This window comes from Balaenoptera physalus (genome assembly GCF_965194825.1).
Source record: "Balaenoptera physalus genome assembly, chromosome: 10".
In the NCBI taxonomy this organism is placed as follows: Eukaryota; Metazoa; Chordata; class Mammalia; order Artiodactyla; family Balaenopteridae; genus Balaenoptera; species Balaenoptera physalus.
The window spans coordinates 104062482-104077259 of record NC_138889.1 but is presented as its reverse complement, the minus strand read 5'-3'; the positions used below and the strand labels follow the sequence as shown (position 1 = coordinate 104077259).

Sequence of the window (14778 nt, the reverse complement as noted above, 5' to 3'; positions counted from 1 at the left end):
GTGATCAACTCTAGCCTATCAGATCTATAACTAAAAGCTGCTAGTAATCACTGTTTGAGCTGATGACCAGCCAGCCCAAGTGGCAGTCAAAGTTAAAATAGGTTTTAATTTTCTTAGTCTCAAAGGTGGGGATTGGGGTAGGGGTGGGTGGTTTTGGAATTCTGTATGGGTGAGGACAATAGGAAAAACTTGCTCTAATTGAAATATTGATGGCCTTCTGGGTTTCCTGTGGGAGGTCATGATTGTGACTAGAATCCTAGGTTTGGGGGAAGGGTTTGGGACATTCTGGGGGAGGGGGGTGTAGCTCTTGACATTTCTTCCTTTTCCATTTTGCCGGCCCCAGTGGACCACAGACCAGCAGCTGATCCAGGTTATTCGCTCTGTAGGAGTCTATGATGTGGTGGAGTTGAAATTTGCAGAGAATCGAGCAAATGGCCAGTCCAAAGGGTGAGGTCTGGATTTGAGAAGCCCCTTTTAGTTTGTAACCATTGGGATGACAGATCTGTACTGTTATTTTGGCCCTGTAATTTAATCCCTCCCACCCCTGGCCCAGTGTACTGCCTTGGTTTAAAACAAACCACCTTAGAATGGGGACCTAGCTGCAGTGTAGGAGAACATCCATCCATTGAGAGGCAAAGAAAGCTGATTTCTAATTTGAAATAAATAGGAAAATTTTAGCATGACACCTGTTTGTTTTTAGTAGTTTTGTGTGTTTAATATTAGAAAGATAAAAAAAAAAAAATGGGACTTCCCTAACAGTCCAGTGGTTAAGACTTCGCCTTCCAATGCAGGTGGTGTGGGTTTGATCCCTGGTCTAGGAGCTAAGATCCCACATACCTCACGGCCAAAAAACCAAAACATGAAACAGAAGCAATATTGTAAAAATTCAATAAAGACTTTAAAAATGGTCCACATCAAAAAAATCTTTAAAAAAAAATATTAGCAAGGTATCCTTGGCTTTACCAGTTTTCACTAAAAGTGGAAGAGAATTTCTGTGTTCCTCTCTTGGTTGTCTAGTAGATTTCACTCGTTTTTAATTTTTCTTCCTCAAGGTATGCTGAGGTGGTGGTAGCCTCTGAAAACTCTGTCCACAAATTGTTGGAACTTCTGCCAGGAAAAGTTCTTAATGGAGAAAAAGTGGATGTGAGGCCAGCCACCCGCCAGAACCTGTCACAGTTTGAGGCACAGGCTCGGAAACGTGAGTGCGTCCGAGTCCCAAGAGGGGGTACGTGGAGACCATCTGTATGAAGGGGGGGAAGTTTGTGGGTTTGTTTTCTGTGGTGTAGGCTTGGCCTACGATGTGGAAGAGTTGGAGAGAGGGTGGTGGTGATTATGGGTGGCAGCATGGCAGTAGGTAAGCCAAAAAACAAGGCTCATGTGCTAGGAGTCAGGTAGGTTCAGGTTATGGCTCATTTCTGCCACTAACTCATTATGTGACCTTGGGCAGGTCACTTTACTGCTTAGGGCCTATTTCCCCATTTGAACTAGACACACAACATATAAAGTTCCTGTCAACTCTAAATTACGTGTTCCTATCTAAAAAATCAAGTGTATAGCAAATGGGCGTAATTGTAAGACATGTCTCTATAAATTATTAAGAAGCAACCACCATAAAATATAAATATGATGCATAAAGATGGCTGTAATCTTGTCACAAACATACACTGGAAGGGTGCTCTGTAAGGAATCGACCAGGAGGAGTGCTGGAGAGTAAGAATTTAACTGTTTCTCCAGCATTGACCAGGGGGGTGGGTACCCTTTCGATTACCTGCGATTTTAGTTTGCTTGGCAAGTGTTTCCCATTAGTAAAGAAAGTTGCATCACACTACCTTAGCTTGATGATAGTATGCCTTAAGCTCACCTTATTCCCTTTATTCTGACCCTGTGCTCACCAAGCCACCTTCTGATACTAATTTGGTTTCCCAACTAGGCTCTCCTACTGGGAAGAGAATGCGCTGACCAGCCGACACAAGTATTCCAGTCTGCTTGGCAGTTATATTTCTCATTGTAAATTAATAAATTGTCATTCTGGTTTATGAATCAGTCTCTTGTGAGTTTGGATAGTGTGAATCAATCTCCTAGGGTCCAGTCACCCCTGGGTGAACTGTTAAAATCAAGTTTCTGAACCTGCGAAACCTGGGGACCAACCTTGGATTGTCCTGACCTCAGAAGGTGCAGCCACCCTGCAAGGCCCTGCCTGAAACAGTCAACTGCCATTACTTTCCTTTTACTACAGTGGGGGTATGGCAAAGTTTTCGTTACCCACTTTCTGTCACTGCTTAGGTCCTGCTCTCAAAATAGTGCCTTGTATTTATTGATTGGCTAGTCCACTGGGACCTTGGATAGGTTGATTGAAGGTGGAAATATGGCCACTCAACTCTTGCATAGGAACAACTATGTTCTTATAACTATATTGAAAGCCTAGATGGAAGTGGTGTGAGCTATTGCTCTGGGTTAGAAGGCACATACTTTTCTTCCTTGATAACCTGAATTTTCAAAGTCCATTGTGTTTCAGAGTCTTTCTATGATTCACGCCTCTTCTAACTTTCTTAAGATGTATAATTTTACAGCTGCGTTGAGCACCTAACAGTCCTAGCACCACTTGGCTGTTTACTCCTTGATGTTACCTTTCTTTGCTGAAGTGATGGTGCTGACTGAGTGGTGTTTTTCTGCGCTGTCATGTTGATGGACTTGGGCTCTGTTAATTCACTAAGTATAGCTGGTTGACTTAGTCTGCTTAACACTGGTTGCTACTCTTGGGATTTGTGGCCATAGATACAAAAAGAACCCTTGCTAATGTGGGAACAGTAGCTGGGAAGGTAGCTAACTTTCAGAGGATTACACTTGCTAATACCTCTTCTTTCTTCAGCTTGAGAGAACTCAGGGAAGAAGCACGTTGACATGTGTGTGAGACATGAAAAGCAAGAGAATGCTGTGGTAGCCACTGGTGATATATACTGTATTAGAGAAACCAAGGTGGTTGCCGAGGGCATTAATTCCACCTTGTGCTTTCATCAGGAGTTAGTGTTCACTAACAAGTTTTTGTTTAAGGAGCACTTTTCTTTCTGTCCACACTTGTCTCCTAATGGCATCTTTCTACCTCCAAGACTCCAAAGGCCATGTGATCACATTCTTCTGTTGGATTCCACATTAACCAGGCTTAGAGTAGACTATTAAATTGGAAAGAGGAAACAAATTTAACCAAATGACTTGACGGTGTCAGAGCCATGTTTCCAGCTGTATACAAACATGTCTGAGCCCCTGTTTTGCACAACACCATACCACCGTTCCACGATGATGTTCCTAGTAGGCTTCCCTGTGGGGTAGAGGGTTTGGGCTGTTGAAATGTAGGGGGAGTTTCCCAGGTTTCAGGCATATTTTGTACCAGGCTTTTGCGAGGAGTCCCTGGTGTCCGCTGTGTGCCATCTGCTCATTCTGTGGGCAGATCTTTCCTTGGCTTGTCTCCCATTTTTTCTCATTTAACCTCCAGTTTTCTACTCTTTGTTCTGCGGCTCTTTCCCCATCCCAGTTACCAGTTTTGGTACTTGGATGGAGGAAGTGTTATCCATCCCCTGCCCTTCCCTCCCTTCCCCCAAATTCCCTGGCCAAAGAGCCATGGCAAAGAGAAAATTTCAAGTATATAGCAGGATAAAGAAGGTTAACTATTACTAGTCTAAGGAAAGAGTCCCTGAACTCCTACCAGAGAAAGTGGGATTTCGAATCAGCTTGAATCCAGCTGAACAGTAATGAACATGCTTCAGCACTGTCATTTTGTCATGGGTTATTAAGACCCTTCTGCATTTGAAAATAGAAAACAAATCTAAGGGTGACTTAAATGTGAAGCACTGAGAGTTCTAGATAAAGAGCATTCTTTAACATACAGAATTTAGGGTGGTTTTGCTTCCTGGGTTTATGTCTTAACTAGGTTGCCTCTGAGCTTTCTCTCTGAGGCCAAAGAAAAACAGTAGGTGATTTTACCTTCTTTCTCAGCTACCTGTCACCTTCCTTATTATGGTGTCAGATGACTTGCTGAAGGATGACCTGGTCCCGTGGTTATGTTTAAAGGTTGGGCAGTAACAGTAATTCTGTTTTGTTTCATAGGAATACCTCCACGGGCCCACTCCCGAGATTCTAGTGATTCTGCTGATGGACGGGCCACACCCTCTGAGAACCTTGTACCCTCATCTGCCCGTGTGGATAAGCCCCCCAGTGTGCTGCCCTACTTCAATCGCCCTCCTTCAGCCCTTCCCCTGATGGGTCTGCCCCCACCCCCAATTCCACCCCCACCACCTCTCTCCTCAAGCTTTGGGGTCCCTCCTCCTCCTCCTGGCATCCACTACCAGCATCTCATGCCCCCTCCTCCTCGATTACCTCCTCATCTGGCTGTACCTCCCCCTGGGGCCATCCCACCTGCCCTTCACCTCAATCCAGCCTTCTTCCCCCCACCAAATGCCACAGTGGGGCCTCCACCAGATACTTACATGAAGGCCTCGGCACCCTATAACCACCATGGCAGGTAAGGACTATCTTGTTCCTTTCAGATCTGAGCCAGGCATAGTGGGGTAGACAGTGTTTTAAGCATTTTGTTCTCCCTGAGGAAGTAAGTGAGCACTGAATTCTTGTGTTTTCCCTTGTGGAAACTGTTGTCATAGTATTGAGTCCTGGGAAATAGTTAACTATTAGAGAATGTTTTTGTTTGGTATTTTGTTTGCGTCTTACCTCTCAACCCAAACCATGTCGTTCGTATCCCTTTTTAAGGCAGTTGATTAAATGGAGTGCTGTAAGTCACTGTTAGGAATGCTATGAGTGTCTAGCACTGTTGGGTCATGCCAGAATTACAAAAGTATATGACATAAATCCTGTCTTTGAAGAGAACGTGAACATATAAAACATGTGAACAGGCTGAGAACCATTTAAGACATTATACAGGAGAGCATAGTTAAATAGCATAGTACTCTAGAGTATGGTAAAGTTAACAAGGGGTGTGGGCAGTCAGGAGTGGTATTATTTCTGTGTGCAGCCGAGATTCGGGCCCTCCGCCCTCTACAGTGAGTGAAGCAGAATTTGAAGAGATCATGAAGCGGAACAGAGCAATTTCCAGCAGTGCCATTTCCAAAGCTGTATCTGGAGCCAGTGCAGGTAACTCATCCTTACCGTTGCTGCTTTCTCCTTACCTTTCGTTTTTCCATTGTTTTGTCATTTCCATTGGCAAGAAATTCAACAAGATAAAGTTGGAGCACTAGTAGATTCTCAAGAGTGGCACATTTTGAAAAGCAATATGGTAACCTGGTTTCCTGGCTTTTGGGGAGCTCCACTGGTGCTGTTCATTTACCCTGTGTCTAGACCTGCCCCATGAAAACCAACTTAGTGCCTAGAATATAAATAACTAATACTATCTCATTGTGGTGTTTGTTATAGAATGAAATTCCTGCCTCATGGAGATCTTCATCTCAGTGGTTGATCAGTGGATCTAGTGTCTATGTAATGAGTCCAATGCCAAGTGTAGACCTTGGGTTTTTAGAACTGATGATGATGGTGGATATGGAATCTGATTACATTTGGGGATCGAGGCAGAGCTGGTGGCCTCCATGTAACCTATCCTAGAAAAAGACAAGTCTGTTCGGTGTCAGTCTTAAGGCATAATATACCCTTACAACTAACTTTTGCCTTGCTGTCAGTATTAAGTGGGCAGAACCAGAAGCAATGCCTTTGAGAACCAGGGGAACAGAACCTTTGGTTCCTAAGAGAAGAGAATATAGGAAGTTTCCGGGTTCTGGTCCAAGTTACACATTATAGCACTAATCATATTCACTTCCTTCCTGTGAGTTTCCTACATGAATGTAAATATAGATTGTCAGATCTCCTAAGAAATAAGTTAACTCTATTATCGTCCGTTTTCCATAATTTCTCATCTTTGACTACAAAATTTGAATGCAGAGTGGACGAAAGACAGAAAGTATGTATATTTTCTCTCTCTTTTTTTTTCCACCAGAAACCTTCATTGACATCTGAGTAAATCTCTTTAAATTAAAAAGTAATCTATGCTCATTGTAGCAAGTCAGATATACAGAGTATAAAGAAAAACATTGTTCTTCTCCACCCGTTCCTTCACACTGAGATGATCAATAACTGAACCTCTGTCTCCTCCCTTTGTTTTGTTCTCATTCCAGTCATTCAAACCACAAATATTTATTGAATGCCTACAAAATAGGCAAAAACTCCCTACTCTGGTAGGGCCAAAATCCTGGTGTTCTTAGATCTCCACAGAATTGCAGGTCCTTCACAGTCTCTGTTCTGTTCTTAACTGCCTTGCACAGAGGAAGCTGCCAGTCCTCGCTGTCACTGGACCCCTGCCTGGTTTCATGCTTTCCTTGCATTGTCTTGTCCTTAATGCTAAGAAAGCTTTAGTTTGGAAAAGCATTGTGCAAGTACCCACCCTGACCACTATCCTTGAGTCCAAACGTTGCTCAGATGTGAGGAATGAAGGAGCTAGTTCTTGATGGCAGCATAATTAAAAATATGTGTGTGTGCATATATAATATATATATACGCACGCACACACACAACATACATGTCTTAGATATATGTTACTTGTATGTATATATGTATTTGGTTATAGATTTAAAATAATCCAGACAGAAATGTGCAGTGTTAATAAATGAAAGGCTTCCGTACGAGGACCATCAATAAGACCACCTTGTACAATTAGTGTCCTTCAGATTTTTTTCTGTGCATGTAGCAAAATATATATGTAATTTTGATTGATTTTACAAAAATGGAATATTGTTTCACAGCTTTTTAAAAATACATTCTGGACATCTGTTACATCAACTAATACCTAACGTTTATTGAGCCCTTACTGTGTGCCTGGCACTGTGCTAAGTGCTTTACATGGATTGCTTTGTTTACGTACAGATTTACCTCATGCTTTTTAACGACTGTGTAGTATTCTGTAGAACCAATGTTCCATAATTTATATAGCCAAATCCTACTGAAGGAACTTTAAGTTGTTTTTGATTCTTTAATACAACAAACAATGCTGAAACAAACATTGTTTAAATTATATACTTGTGAACAGAAGTAGAAAATTTTTAGATGTGCTGGGTCAAAAAGTATGCACATTGTTTATTTTAATGGATGCTGTCTGATAGCCCGCAGACAATGACGTGCCGGATTATACATCCACTAGCAGTATCTGAGGGTATCTGTCCGATTCCAGACCACTAGAATATAGGTGCCATACAGTTTTATACCTGCCACTTCTGCCTCATCCGTTTTACCGTGGTTCTGTGGGACAGCTAGTTACTCTTGGTTTGTGTCCTCCTGAGTTCTCCTTTTCATCAGTTAGTTTACTGCCTCTGCTCATCCTTGGCCTTTCCCATCCATCCCCTGTCAGGGGATTACAGTGACGCGATTGAGACGCTGCTCACAGCCATTGCTGTTATCAAACAGTCCCGGGTCGCCAATGATGAGCGTTGCCGTGTCCTCATCTCCTCTCTTAAGGACTGTCTTCATGGCATTGAAGCCAAGTCTTACAGTGTGGGTGCCAGCGGGAGCTCATCCAGGTGAGTTGATGATTGCTTCAGCAGCCTGCCAGCCCTGAGCAGCACTCTTCCAGGGATTGGCAGGGGGAGGAAAGGAGCCCAGGGTATCTGGCAAGGACCTAGTTGAAAGAGCAGACCTAGCCCTCATGTCTTTAAGGGGAAAAAATTAAACGTTTACATTAATAAATGTTGTAATGTCTGAAATCTGTGTTTGGTGAGGCAGTGGGCTTATTTAGGAAGAAAGACTGATGTAGTTCAGAACATGGGCTTTGGAGCCATACGTTCTTGGATCTGAATCCCAGTCCTGCTCCTAACTACCTGCATGACCCTGAATATGAAAGTTACTCAACTCTCCAAGCCTCATTTTTCTTACTTTTAAAAAGGGGACAATGGTAGTACTTATCTTACAGACCTGTTGTAAAGATTAGGTGAGATAATGCATGTAAAGCTCTTAGCACTGTGCCTGATACGTTAGTAAGATCTCAACAAGTTTAATTGCTATTAATTTTCCAAAAAAGACTAGGGGCCATGATAGAGTAACAGAAGAGTGGTTTAGACAAATAGTAGAAGACACCAAAACACAATACTCTTAGAAAGAATGGGGTAAGCCCTCTGAGTGAGGCTGAAAAGGATCCTTCTAATAGGAAAAGACATCGGTCCCGAGAGAGGTCACCAAGCCGGTCCCGGGAAAGCAGCAGGAGGCACCGGGACCTGCTTCATAACGAAGATCGGCATGATGATTATTTCCAAGAAAGGAACCGAGAGCACGAGAGACACCGGGATAGAGAACGGGACCGGCACCACTGAGAAAGGTGGGATGAAGCCCCATTGCTGGCTGGTTGATGATCTCTTATGAAAGAAAAATTATTGATAGTAAAGATTTCTCTCTCTCCTTTTAAAACAAGAAAAGGGTATGGGAAGACTTCCTATTTAGGTAACCAAAAATTCAGGAGGGCAGGTTTTCTCTTGTTTGTGAGGAGTCTCACCCTGAAATGGACCTGAGACTAAGCTATTTTTGCTTGTTTTTTGACTGCTTTCACCTGGTATCTGAGACAACATGGCTTAATGGCTAAGAACACAGTGTCTGCAGGTAGATGCCAGGTTATGAATTCCAGCTCCTCCAGCCATATTACTTTCTGTTCCTCAGTTTCCTCATTTGTAAATGAAGATAATAAAAGCAACTGTCTCATTGGATTGCTGAGTATTCAGTGAGCTAATCCATATAGAGCATTTAGCACTCATAGTACCTGTCACATAGTAAGTTCTCAATAAATGATAGCTATTGTTATTATCATTGTTATGTTTTATTTATTTATTTATTATTTATTTATTTTCTTTTTGGTTGCGCCGTGTGGCCTGCGGGATCTTAGTTCCCTGACCAAGGATCAAACCCGTGCCCCGTGCATTGGGAGCACGGAGTCTTAACCACTGGACCACCAGGGAAGTCCCTCATTGTTATACTTTAACCCCACCAAACTTTCAAATGAAAAAATCAGGAAAATTGACCAAGACAGAAAAGTAAGACCATTGCCTACTTGTAAGTTTTCAAGGTGCAACATTAATGATTTTTAATAATTAATATCTATTAAAAAGATTTTGAAAATAGGATACTTTAGTCAGAGAGGAGAAAGCTGATCTGAAAAAAAATTATCTTTAAAGCTTTGGAGACTGTGGAGGATATTTCAGTGGCAGGATATATTTGTTTTGGAAAAACTTACTGATTTTTTTTTTTTTTTAATAAAGCAAAACAAAGGCAGGAGAGTTAGGGGTGGGGAACTATATTAACTCAAGTAACTGAAAAGTTGAGTTAGGCTTGGCTGGTTCAGGGGCTTCAGCTCTGTTATTTTCATTCTCAGGCTCCAGGTTACATCCCACCAGCTTGGCAATCCCAACTGAAAACAAGCTTCCAACAAAGATTGTTTCTAGTATATAAGCAAGCAAGAGCAGTTGTTGACTCTGTTTCTTTGGAGATCTGTAAAAGTAGTCGAGACTCTGGCGGGGATGGTATGTTTGTGGTTCCTGAAGGCTATTGCATGACCCAGGTGACTTTGGGGTCTCTTCTCAATTTTGTGGCTTCACATCAAGTACATTAGGATAATGTCCTTGGTGTTTGGCTGATTTGGTTGGTCTGAAGTAATGGTAATTGTGGAAGGTGAGTAGGAATAGTTCTGCTTGGTATCTTTGGGGTGGATAGATGGATGACTGGATGCAGAAAGGAAAAGAAACCCTCCCCCCTTCTTGTGAGTGCCTGTAGTTCACAAGCGGTAGCTGGACTGTAAACTGTTGCCTAGTGACAACCTACTAAACAAATAAGAAAGGAGTCTTGTTATGTTTGGCTACTGCCCTCTACTTTGTTGTTTGTCATCTGCCATTAACTTAAGCGGAGTTTTAAACAGCTTTGGCCTGATTGAGTCTCAGGGAGTGGGCAGGAGGGTGGGTAGAGCAGGTCCATGACGGATCTCGTCCCTCCTGCAGCAGCAGCAGCAGTTCCCTTGTTTGCGCTAGCACAGTTGCTAGTGTTGCTTGTAGGTTCAGTATCAGTCACCACCCTCCCCCAATCCTGCAGCCCCCCGTGTGTGTCCTTTGGAGCTGACTAGGATAAGAGTGACGAAGGAGGTAGTACTTGGTCTGTGCAAAGCATGAATTATAATCTCTGGGGCCACATAGGTTAGTAGTCGGAACATGTAACTGCATGTCACTGTTCTTGGCGGCTTTGCTCCTAACAGCCTTTTGATAGAAAAATTGTGAGATCCTCTGATCATTAGAACTTTGGGGATTGAACATCTGAACCTGAGACTTTAGCTGTCATCTTGCTTCATTTTTTTTCCACCTGTAAAATGGGACTTTTCTTCCATTATGAGGATGATTCAATTTGAAAAGCTCTGAAAAATCCTATAACCCAGTAGTTCCTAGAAAACAGTCATTTGGCTGGTGCAGGCCTATGACAAATGAGGAAAATTAACTCTTGAGGCAGGTTTTCCAGTTCCCCACTTTTCCTAGTCACCCCTTTAGATATGTTGGTTATTCCTTCTGGTTAATTAGTCCAGAAGAACTGAATTTGACCCCCCAAAAATGTCCATTTCTCACATTCTTATCCTGGGATTCTTAACTTCATCTGCAGTTACCAAGTTGTGACTTAGGAGATGTCACGTTGAGGAGATGGTGCCTGGGCCTCATTTACCTTGATAACTTTGCAAGCTCTGAGTACAATACCTTTTAGTTAGAAAATACTAGTATTTATACTATACGGAGAGCTGTTCCCTGAGAGCAAAGGGTATGTTCCATCTAGGGGCAGCAAAAAACAGCAGCCTTTTTGGTCCATCTTTCCTCAGGATGGGCACGACCTCTGGGACCTGAAGTCTGATTGACCCACTTTGTCCTCTGTCTACATTCAAACATTACCACCAACATGGAGCCATAACCTCTAAGAATTGGGTGCTGTTCAGTTGACCCTTGAGCAGTGTAGGGGTTACGGGAGCTGACCTCTGCGTAGTCAATAATTCGAGTATAACTTTATAGTCAGCCCTCCATTTCTGCGGTTCTCCATCCACAGATTCAACCAACCTCAGATTCTGTTGTACTGTAGTACGCATTTATTGAAAAAAATCCGCATATAAGTGGACCAGCGCAGTTCAAACCTGTATTTTTCAAGGGTCAACTGTAGTTTATTTCTGATGCATTAGTTATCCTCTGAGTCTTGTTTTGTAGCAACAGTTACCAAATTACATCTCTTTTGTTGTATATGTGTGTACGGTTTGGAGTTTGAGGATATTCTTAGGTTGTCTGTGGCTTCGGCTTTTTGTAGCTGTTGGCTGCTGTCTCATTATTTTAGGACATTATCCTGCTTGAAATATAGTCATTCTCACCTCATTGCTATCCTCCTGGTCCAGTGAAAACTGAGCATTCTGTTCCATTTTGATCTAATGCAAAGATTCGGAAACCCAAATGGTATGAAATTGAGGAGTCACTGAGGGTTTTAGTTTTCTCTTACAGAAAATGAGAAAGATACCTGCCTGCATAGATGTTTAGAGAAACCAGAGGCCATGACAGATTCTGAGGACCCCAGGGTGAAGTGGTGCCGTTTCAGAGTGTAGAAGGATCAGGCAGCTTATGGATGTATTTTTTCTTGCATAGCTCCTCCAGGTTACAGAAGTGCGTACATTAAGGGTGAGCATTTATGTATAGGCCATGTTGCCAGTTTGGGCATTAGTAGAAATCCGAAGCCTGAATTTAATTCCCCCTTTTCCTTTTCGCTATCAGTTCTATTTTGTGTGGTAAGATTGAGCAGGCCACCCCCTGCAGATTGATGTTACAACGTTGGAAAGAGGGCTGAGTGTACTGGGGACCTTAAGTTAGGTCGAGATGTGACAAGTGTCTTAACAGTCCTTCACTGCTCAGCAGAAGTTCTTAACCGTGCTTTTAGTTTTCTTGGATGGTGACTACTGATTATCTTCTTTGACCTCCGTGCTCTGCTTTCTGCTCTGGCCTGACCACATCACTCCTGCTTGGTGTTAGTATGCTTCTTGGCCCCTCACCCACACCTGTCATCTGGGGAGGACTTAGAATCTCTTGAGTGGTGGTACTTGGAACATCTCTGGCTCTATGTGTATGTGTATGCTGCTTTAAAAGAAGGAAAAAAGTTTAGTTTTCTTGTGTAAGTACATGCTCCCTGCAAGGGCCTCTTGGGTATTTGGGGGTTAATGGATTTGGTTATGTACACACTTGTTTTCTTACCATTGTACTTCCCATTTCCAGATTTTTCCCCTTCCCCTTAAGGTAAGCTATGACTTGCTCAGAATAGATTTTCTGAAACAGTATTTAAACTCACCATGCTCCCTTAGAGCAACTTTTCTTGAAATGTAGCAGTTTCCATACTTTTCCAGCCAAAGTCTCCTTTTCAGTCAAACTGCTTTGATGCCTCATTTCATTGTCTATGTTTTTCCCCCTAACCTTAAAGTAAAATGTCACTCCTCTTCCCTCTGTTCTCCTCCAACCATTCCCTCACTACTCACAGTGCCAAACACTCCCAGGCAGTGCTGCTGTCTTTTACTTTCCCAGGCTTGCATTCTCTCTGTCTGCATCCCCTACTTCATACGTTTTAACTTTAGAAAATGCCAGTATAATTTATATAAGCCCCTGTTAATCAGAAAGTAACCTCTAACTTGTATTTTCTTTCTTCTCTTCTGATGTTCTCATTGCAGGAGTCTGGTTGGAAGCAAATGTTTTTTTAATGGACTTGCATCTCCTCACCTTGATCAGGACTAAAGGACGGAGGCCGCTCCACCCCTTCCCCTTCCTCCAAGCCCCTAACCCCTTCCAGACACCCACAGGGAATACCCTCTGCCCTACAAGATTGAAGATTGCCTGGCAGCCCTCCCAGTCCCACTCCTGTTTGCCAGGGTAAAGAACCTAAAGACTTCATGTGGTTGGGAGGGTGGCAGACAGGAAGAAACCATGTCCAGGTCCCTGGTCTCCATAGAGAACGGTGCTTTGTCCAAGGAAACGTATGAGTTTCTGATTCTCCAGGAGCAGTTCAGTGGTGAGGTTGATGGGAAGACATCCTTCCCAAAGAAAACGGATCCTCCCTGTGGGATCTAGGAGAGTGACTGGGTGTGCCAAAATATGCCCAGGGTCCTGCCCTCAGCACTAGGTTTGGTGGGGCGAAGAGGGTCCAAACCCCTTGCTAACGTACCACTTCTCTAACTCCTTTACCTTCCCAGCCCTTTGAGGAGGGACCATGAGAACAGCAATTACTTTATGGAAAGCTTCTCCTGTTCTTGCTTTTCCCTCTTACTTATTGACGGTTTGTTTCCCTGACCTCCCAGGGGGCTAAAACCCTTTTAACTCCCTGCTGCCCAGCCTGCTCAGTGGACTTGCCTCTCCTAAGCAGAGAAGGCCCATGAGGTTGCTTTCTGCTGGGGAGCCTGGCAGAGCCAATTACCACCCTCTACTGCTGCTTGCTTGGTTGCCTCTTGCAATAACCAGCTCCAATAGATGTTCCCTTTCCCTGGGGCTTTTCCATTTCACATGTGGAGCCCTTCCCCCAAGAAGGCTGCTTCCTTGTTTTAGAGGAAGGTACTGCCATTGGGAGTCGGGGACATCGGACCTCAGCAGTGAAGAACCCTTGTGAAATACTAAGAGTGGGGAAGGAGGCAAGTTGGGCAGGATATGGCCTACTTCCATAGGCTTTTCTTTTTTCAGGTTTGATGTGAGCATGGGCTTGCATCCTCCAGGTACATACTTTTACTTATTGTGGGATAACCTGGCACTAGTAGGTAAAGTCACAAATTTGGTATTTTTTCACCTTTTGAATTTTGACTTAATAGCTCCCCTCGCTCTGCCTGGAGGTACTTGCTGCCTCGCATAAGGAGCAAGGAAGAAGTGGAGCCTGACTTTAACGAGCTCAGCTCAGAATTCTAAGGACCACCACCCTGGGGGCCATTTTCCACACAGGCAAATGGAATTGCTTTTCCCATAACATCCAGATTGTGAGGCGCTGCTGCTGAAAGCAGCAGCAGCAACAGGGTCCTGCGGTACCCACGGGGCGACGGATGCTACTTCCGCGTGCGTCTGTAGGGCACGCGACATCGAACAGGAAACGTGGCACGTGGGATGTAGGGTCGCTGGAGACCCTTCTGGCTCAGAGGGGAGAGACTGAGCTGGACCGAAGCCTTCCTCTGTTCCCTGCACGTTTCTGACATAGCCCTCGCTCAGTCACTGAGGGAGTCCCCCAGGGTTGGAGAGGCACATTCCCTTGGGACAGAGGCTACAGGTTTGTAGCTTTTTTCCCCCTGTCCCCCAACCCCATCCCCACCTCCACTTCAGAATATGGCACCCCGCCCAGCCGGCCAAGCGTTAAATGATGTGCTTATCCTCGAGAGCAGCTCCGGGTGTCTTTTTAATGTAGAGAAAACCAAGTAAGGTGACAGTTTAAGGAGGAAAAAATATATAGAATACCAGAAAAGCCGTTTACCCGGAGAATTTTTTTCTCCCCGTTTTGTTTTTACTCAATGACACAATTTTTAGTTTTATTTCCTGATAGCAAAAGGAAAAAAACCCAACCCTCAAAAAGGCCAAGGCCCCGTCCCCCTGTTGTTGGTGATTTGTTTGTCTTTCCAATAGGTTGAAAATTGTGTAATAAACTTGATGACACTGTCAATCTTTTATACTGCATTGTATTTTTTTTCCTTTTGTAACAAAATATTTTTAAATAATAAATGGGGTGTGAGCTGTT

The 14778-nt window shown here is 43.5% G+C and overlaps 1 protein-coding gene across 5 annotated transcripts in view; it reads left to right on the top strand.

Moving 5' to 3' along the window:
- The window catches only part of CPSF7 (cleavage and polyadenylation specific factor 7), a 22476-nt gene extending 7698 nt beyond the window's left edge, over nucleotides 1-14778 (top strand). The window contains exons 4-10 of one of the 5 annotated variants that reach the window (XM_082477554.1): nucleotides 344-447; nucleotides 1053-1198; nucleotides 4102-4516; nucleotides 5021-5139; nucleotides 7397-7565; nucleotides 8189-8356; nucleotides 12746-14778. In XM_082477554.1, coding sequence (XP_082333680.1) covers nucleotides 344-447; nucleotides 1053-1198; nucleotides 4102-4516; nucleotides 5021-5139; nucleotides 7397-7565; nucleotides 8189-8351 — 1116 coding nt within the window. In that variant the 3' untranslated portion in view covers nucleotides 8352-8356; nucleotides 12746-14778. Of the gene's footprint in view, nucleotides 1-343; nucleotides 448-1052; nucleotides 1226-4101; nucleotides 4517-5020; nucleotides 5140-7396; nucleotides 7566-8188; nucleotides 8357-12745 lie in introns of all 5 variants that reach the window. The other 4 variants (XM_082477552.1, XM_082477553.1, XM_082477556.1 and 1 more) reach the window with 4 other exon arrangements.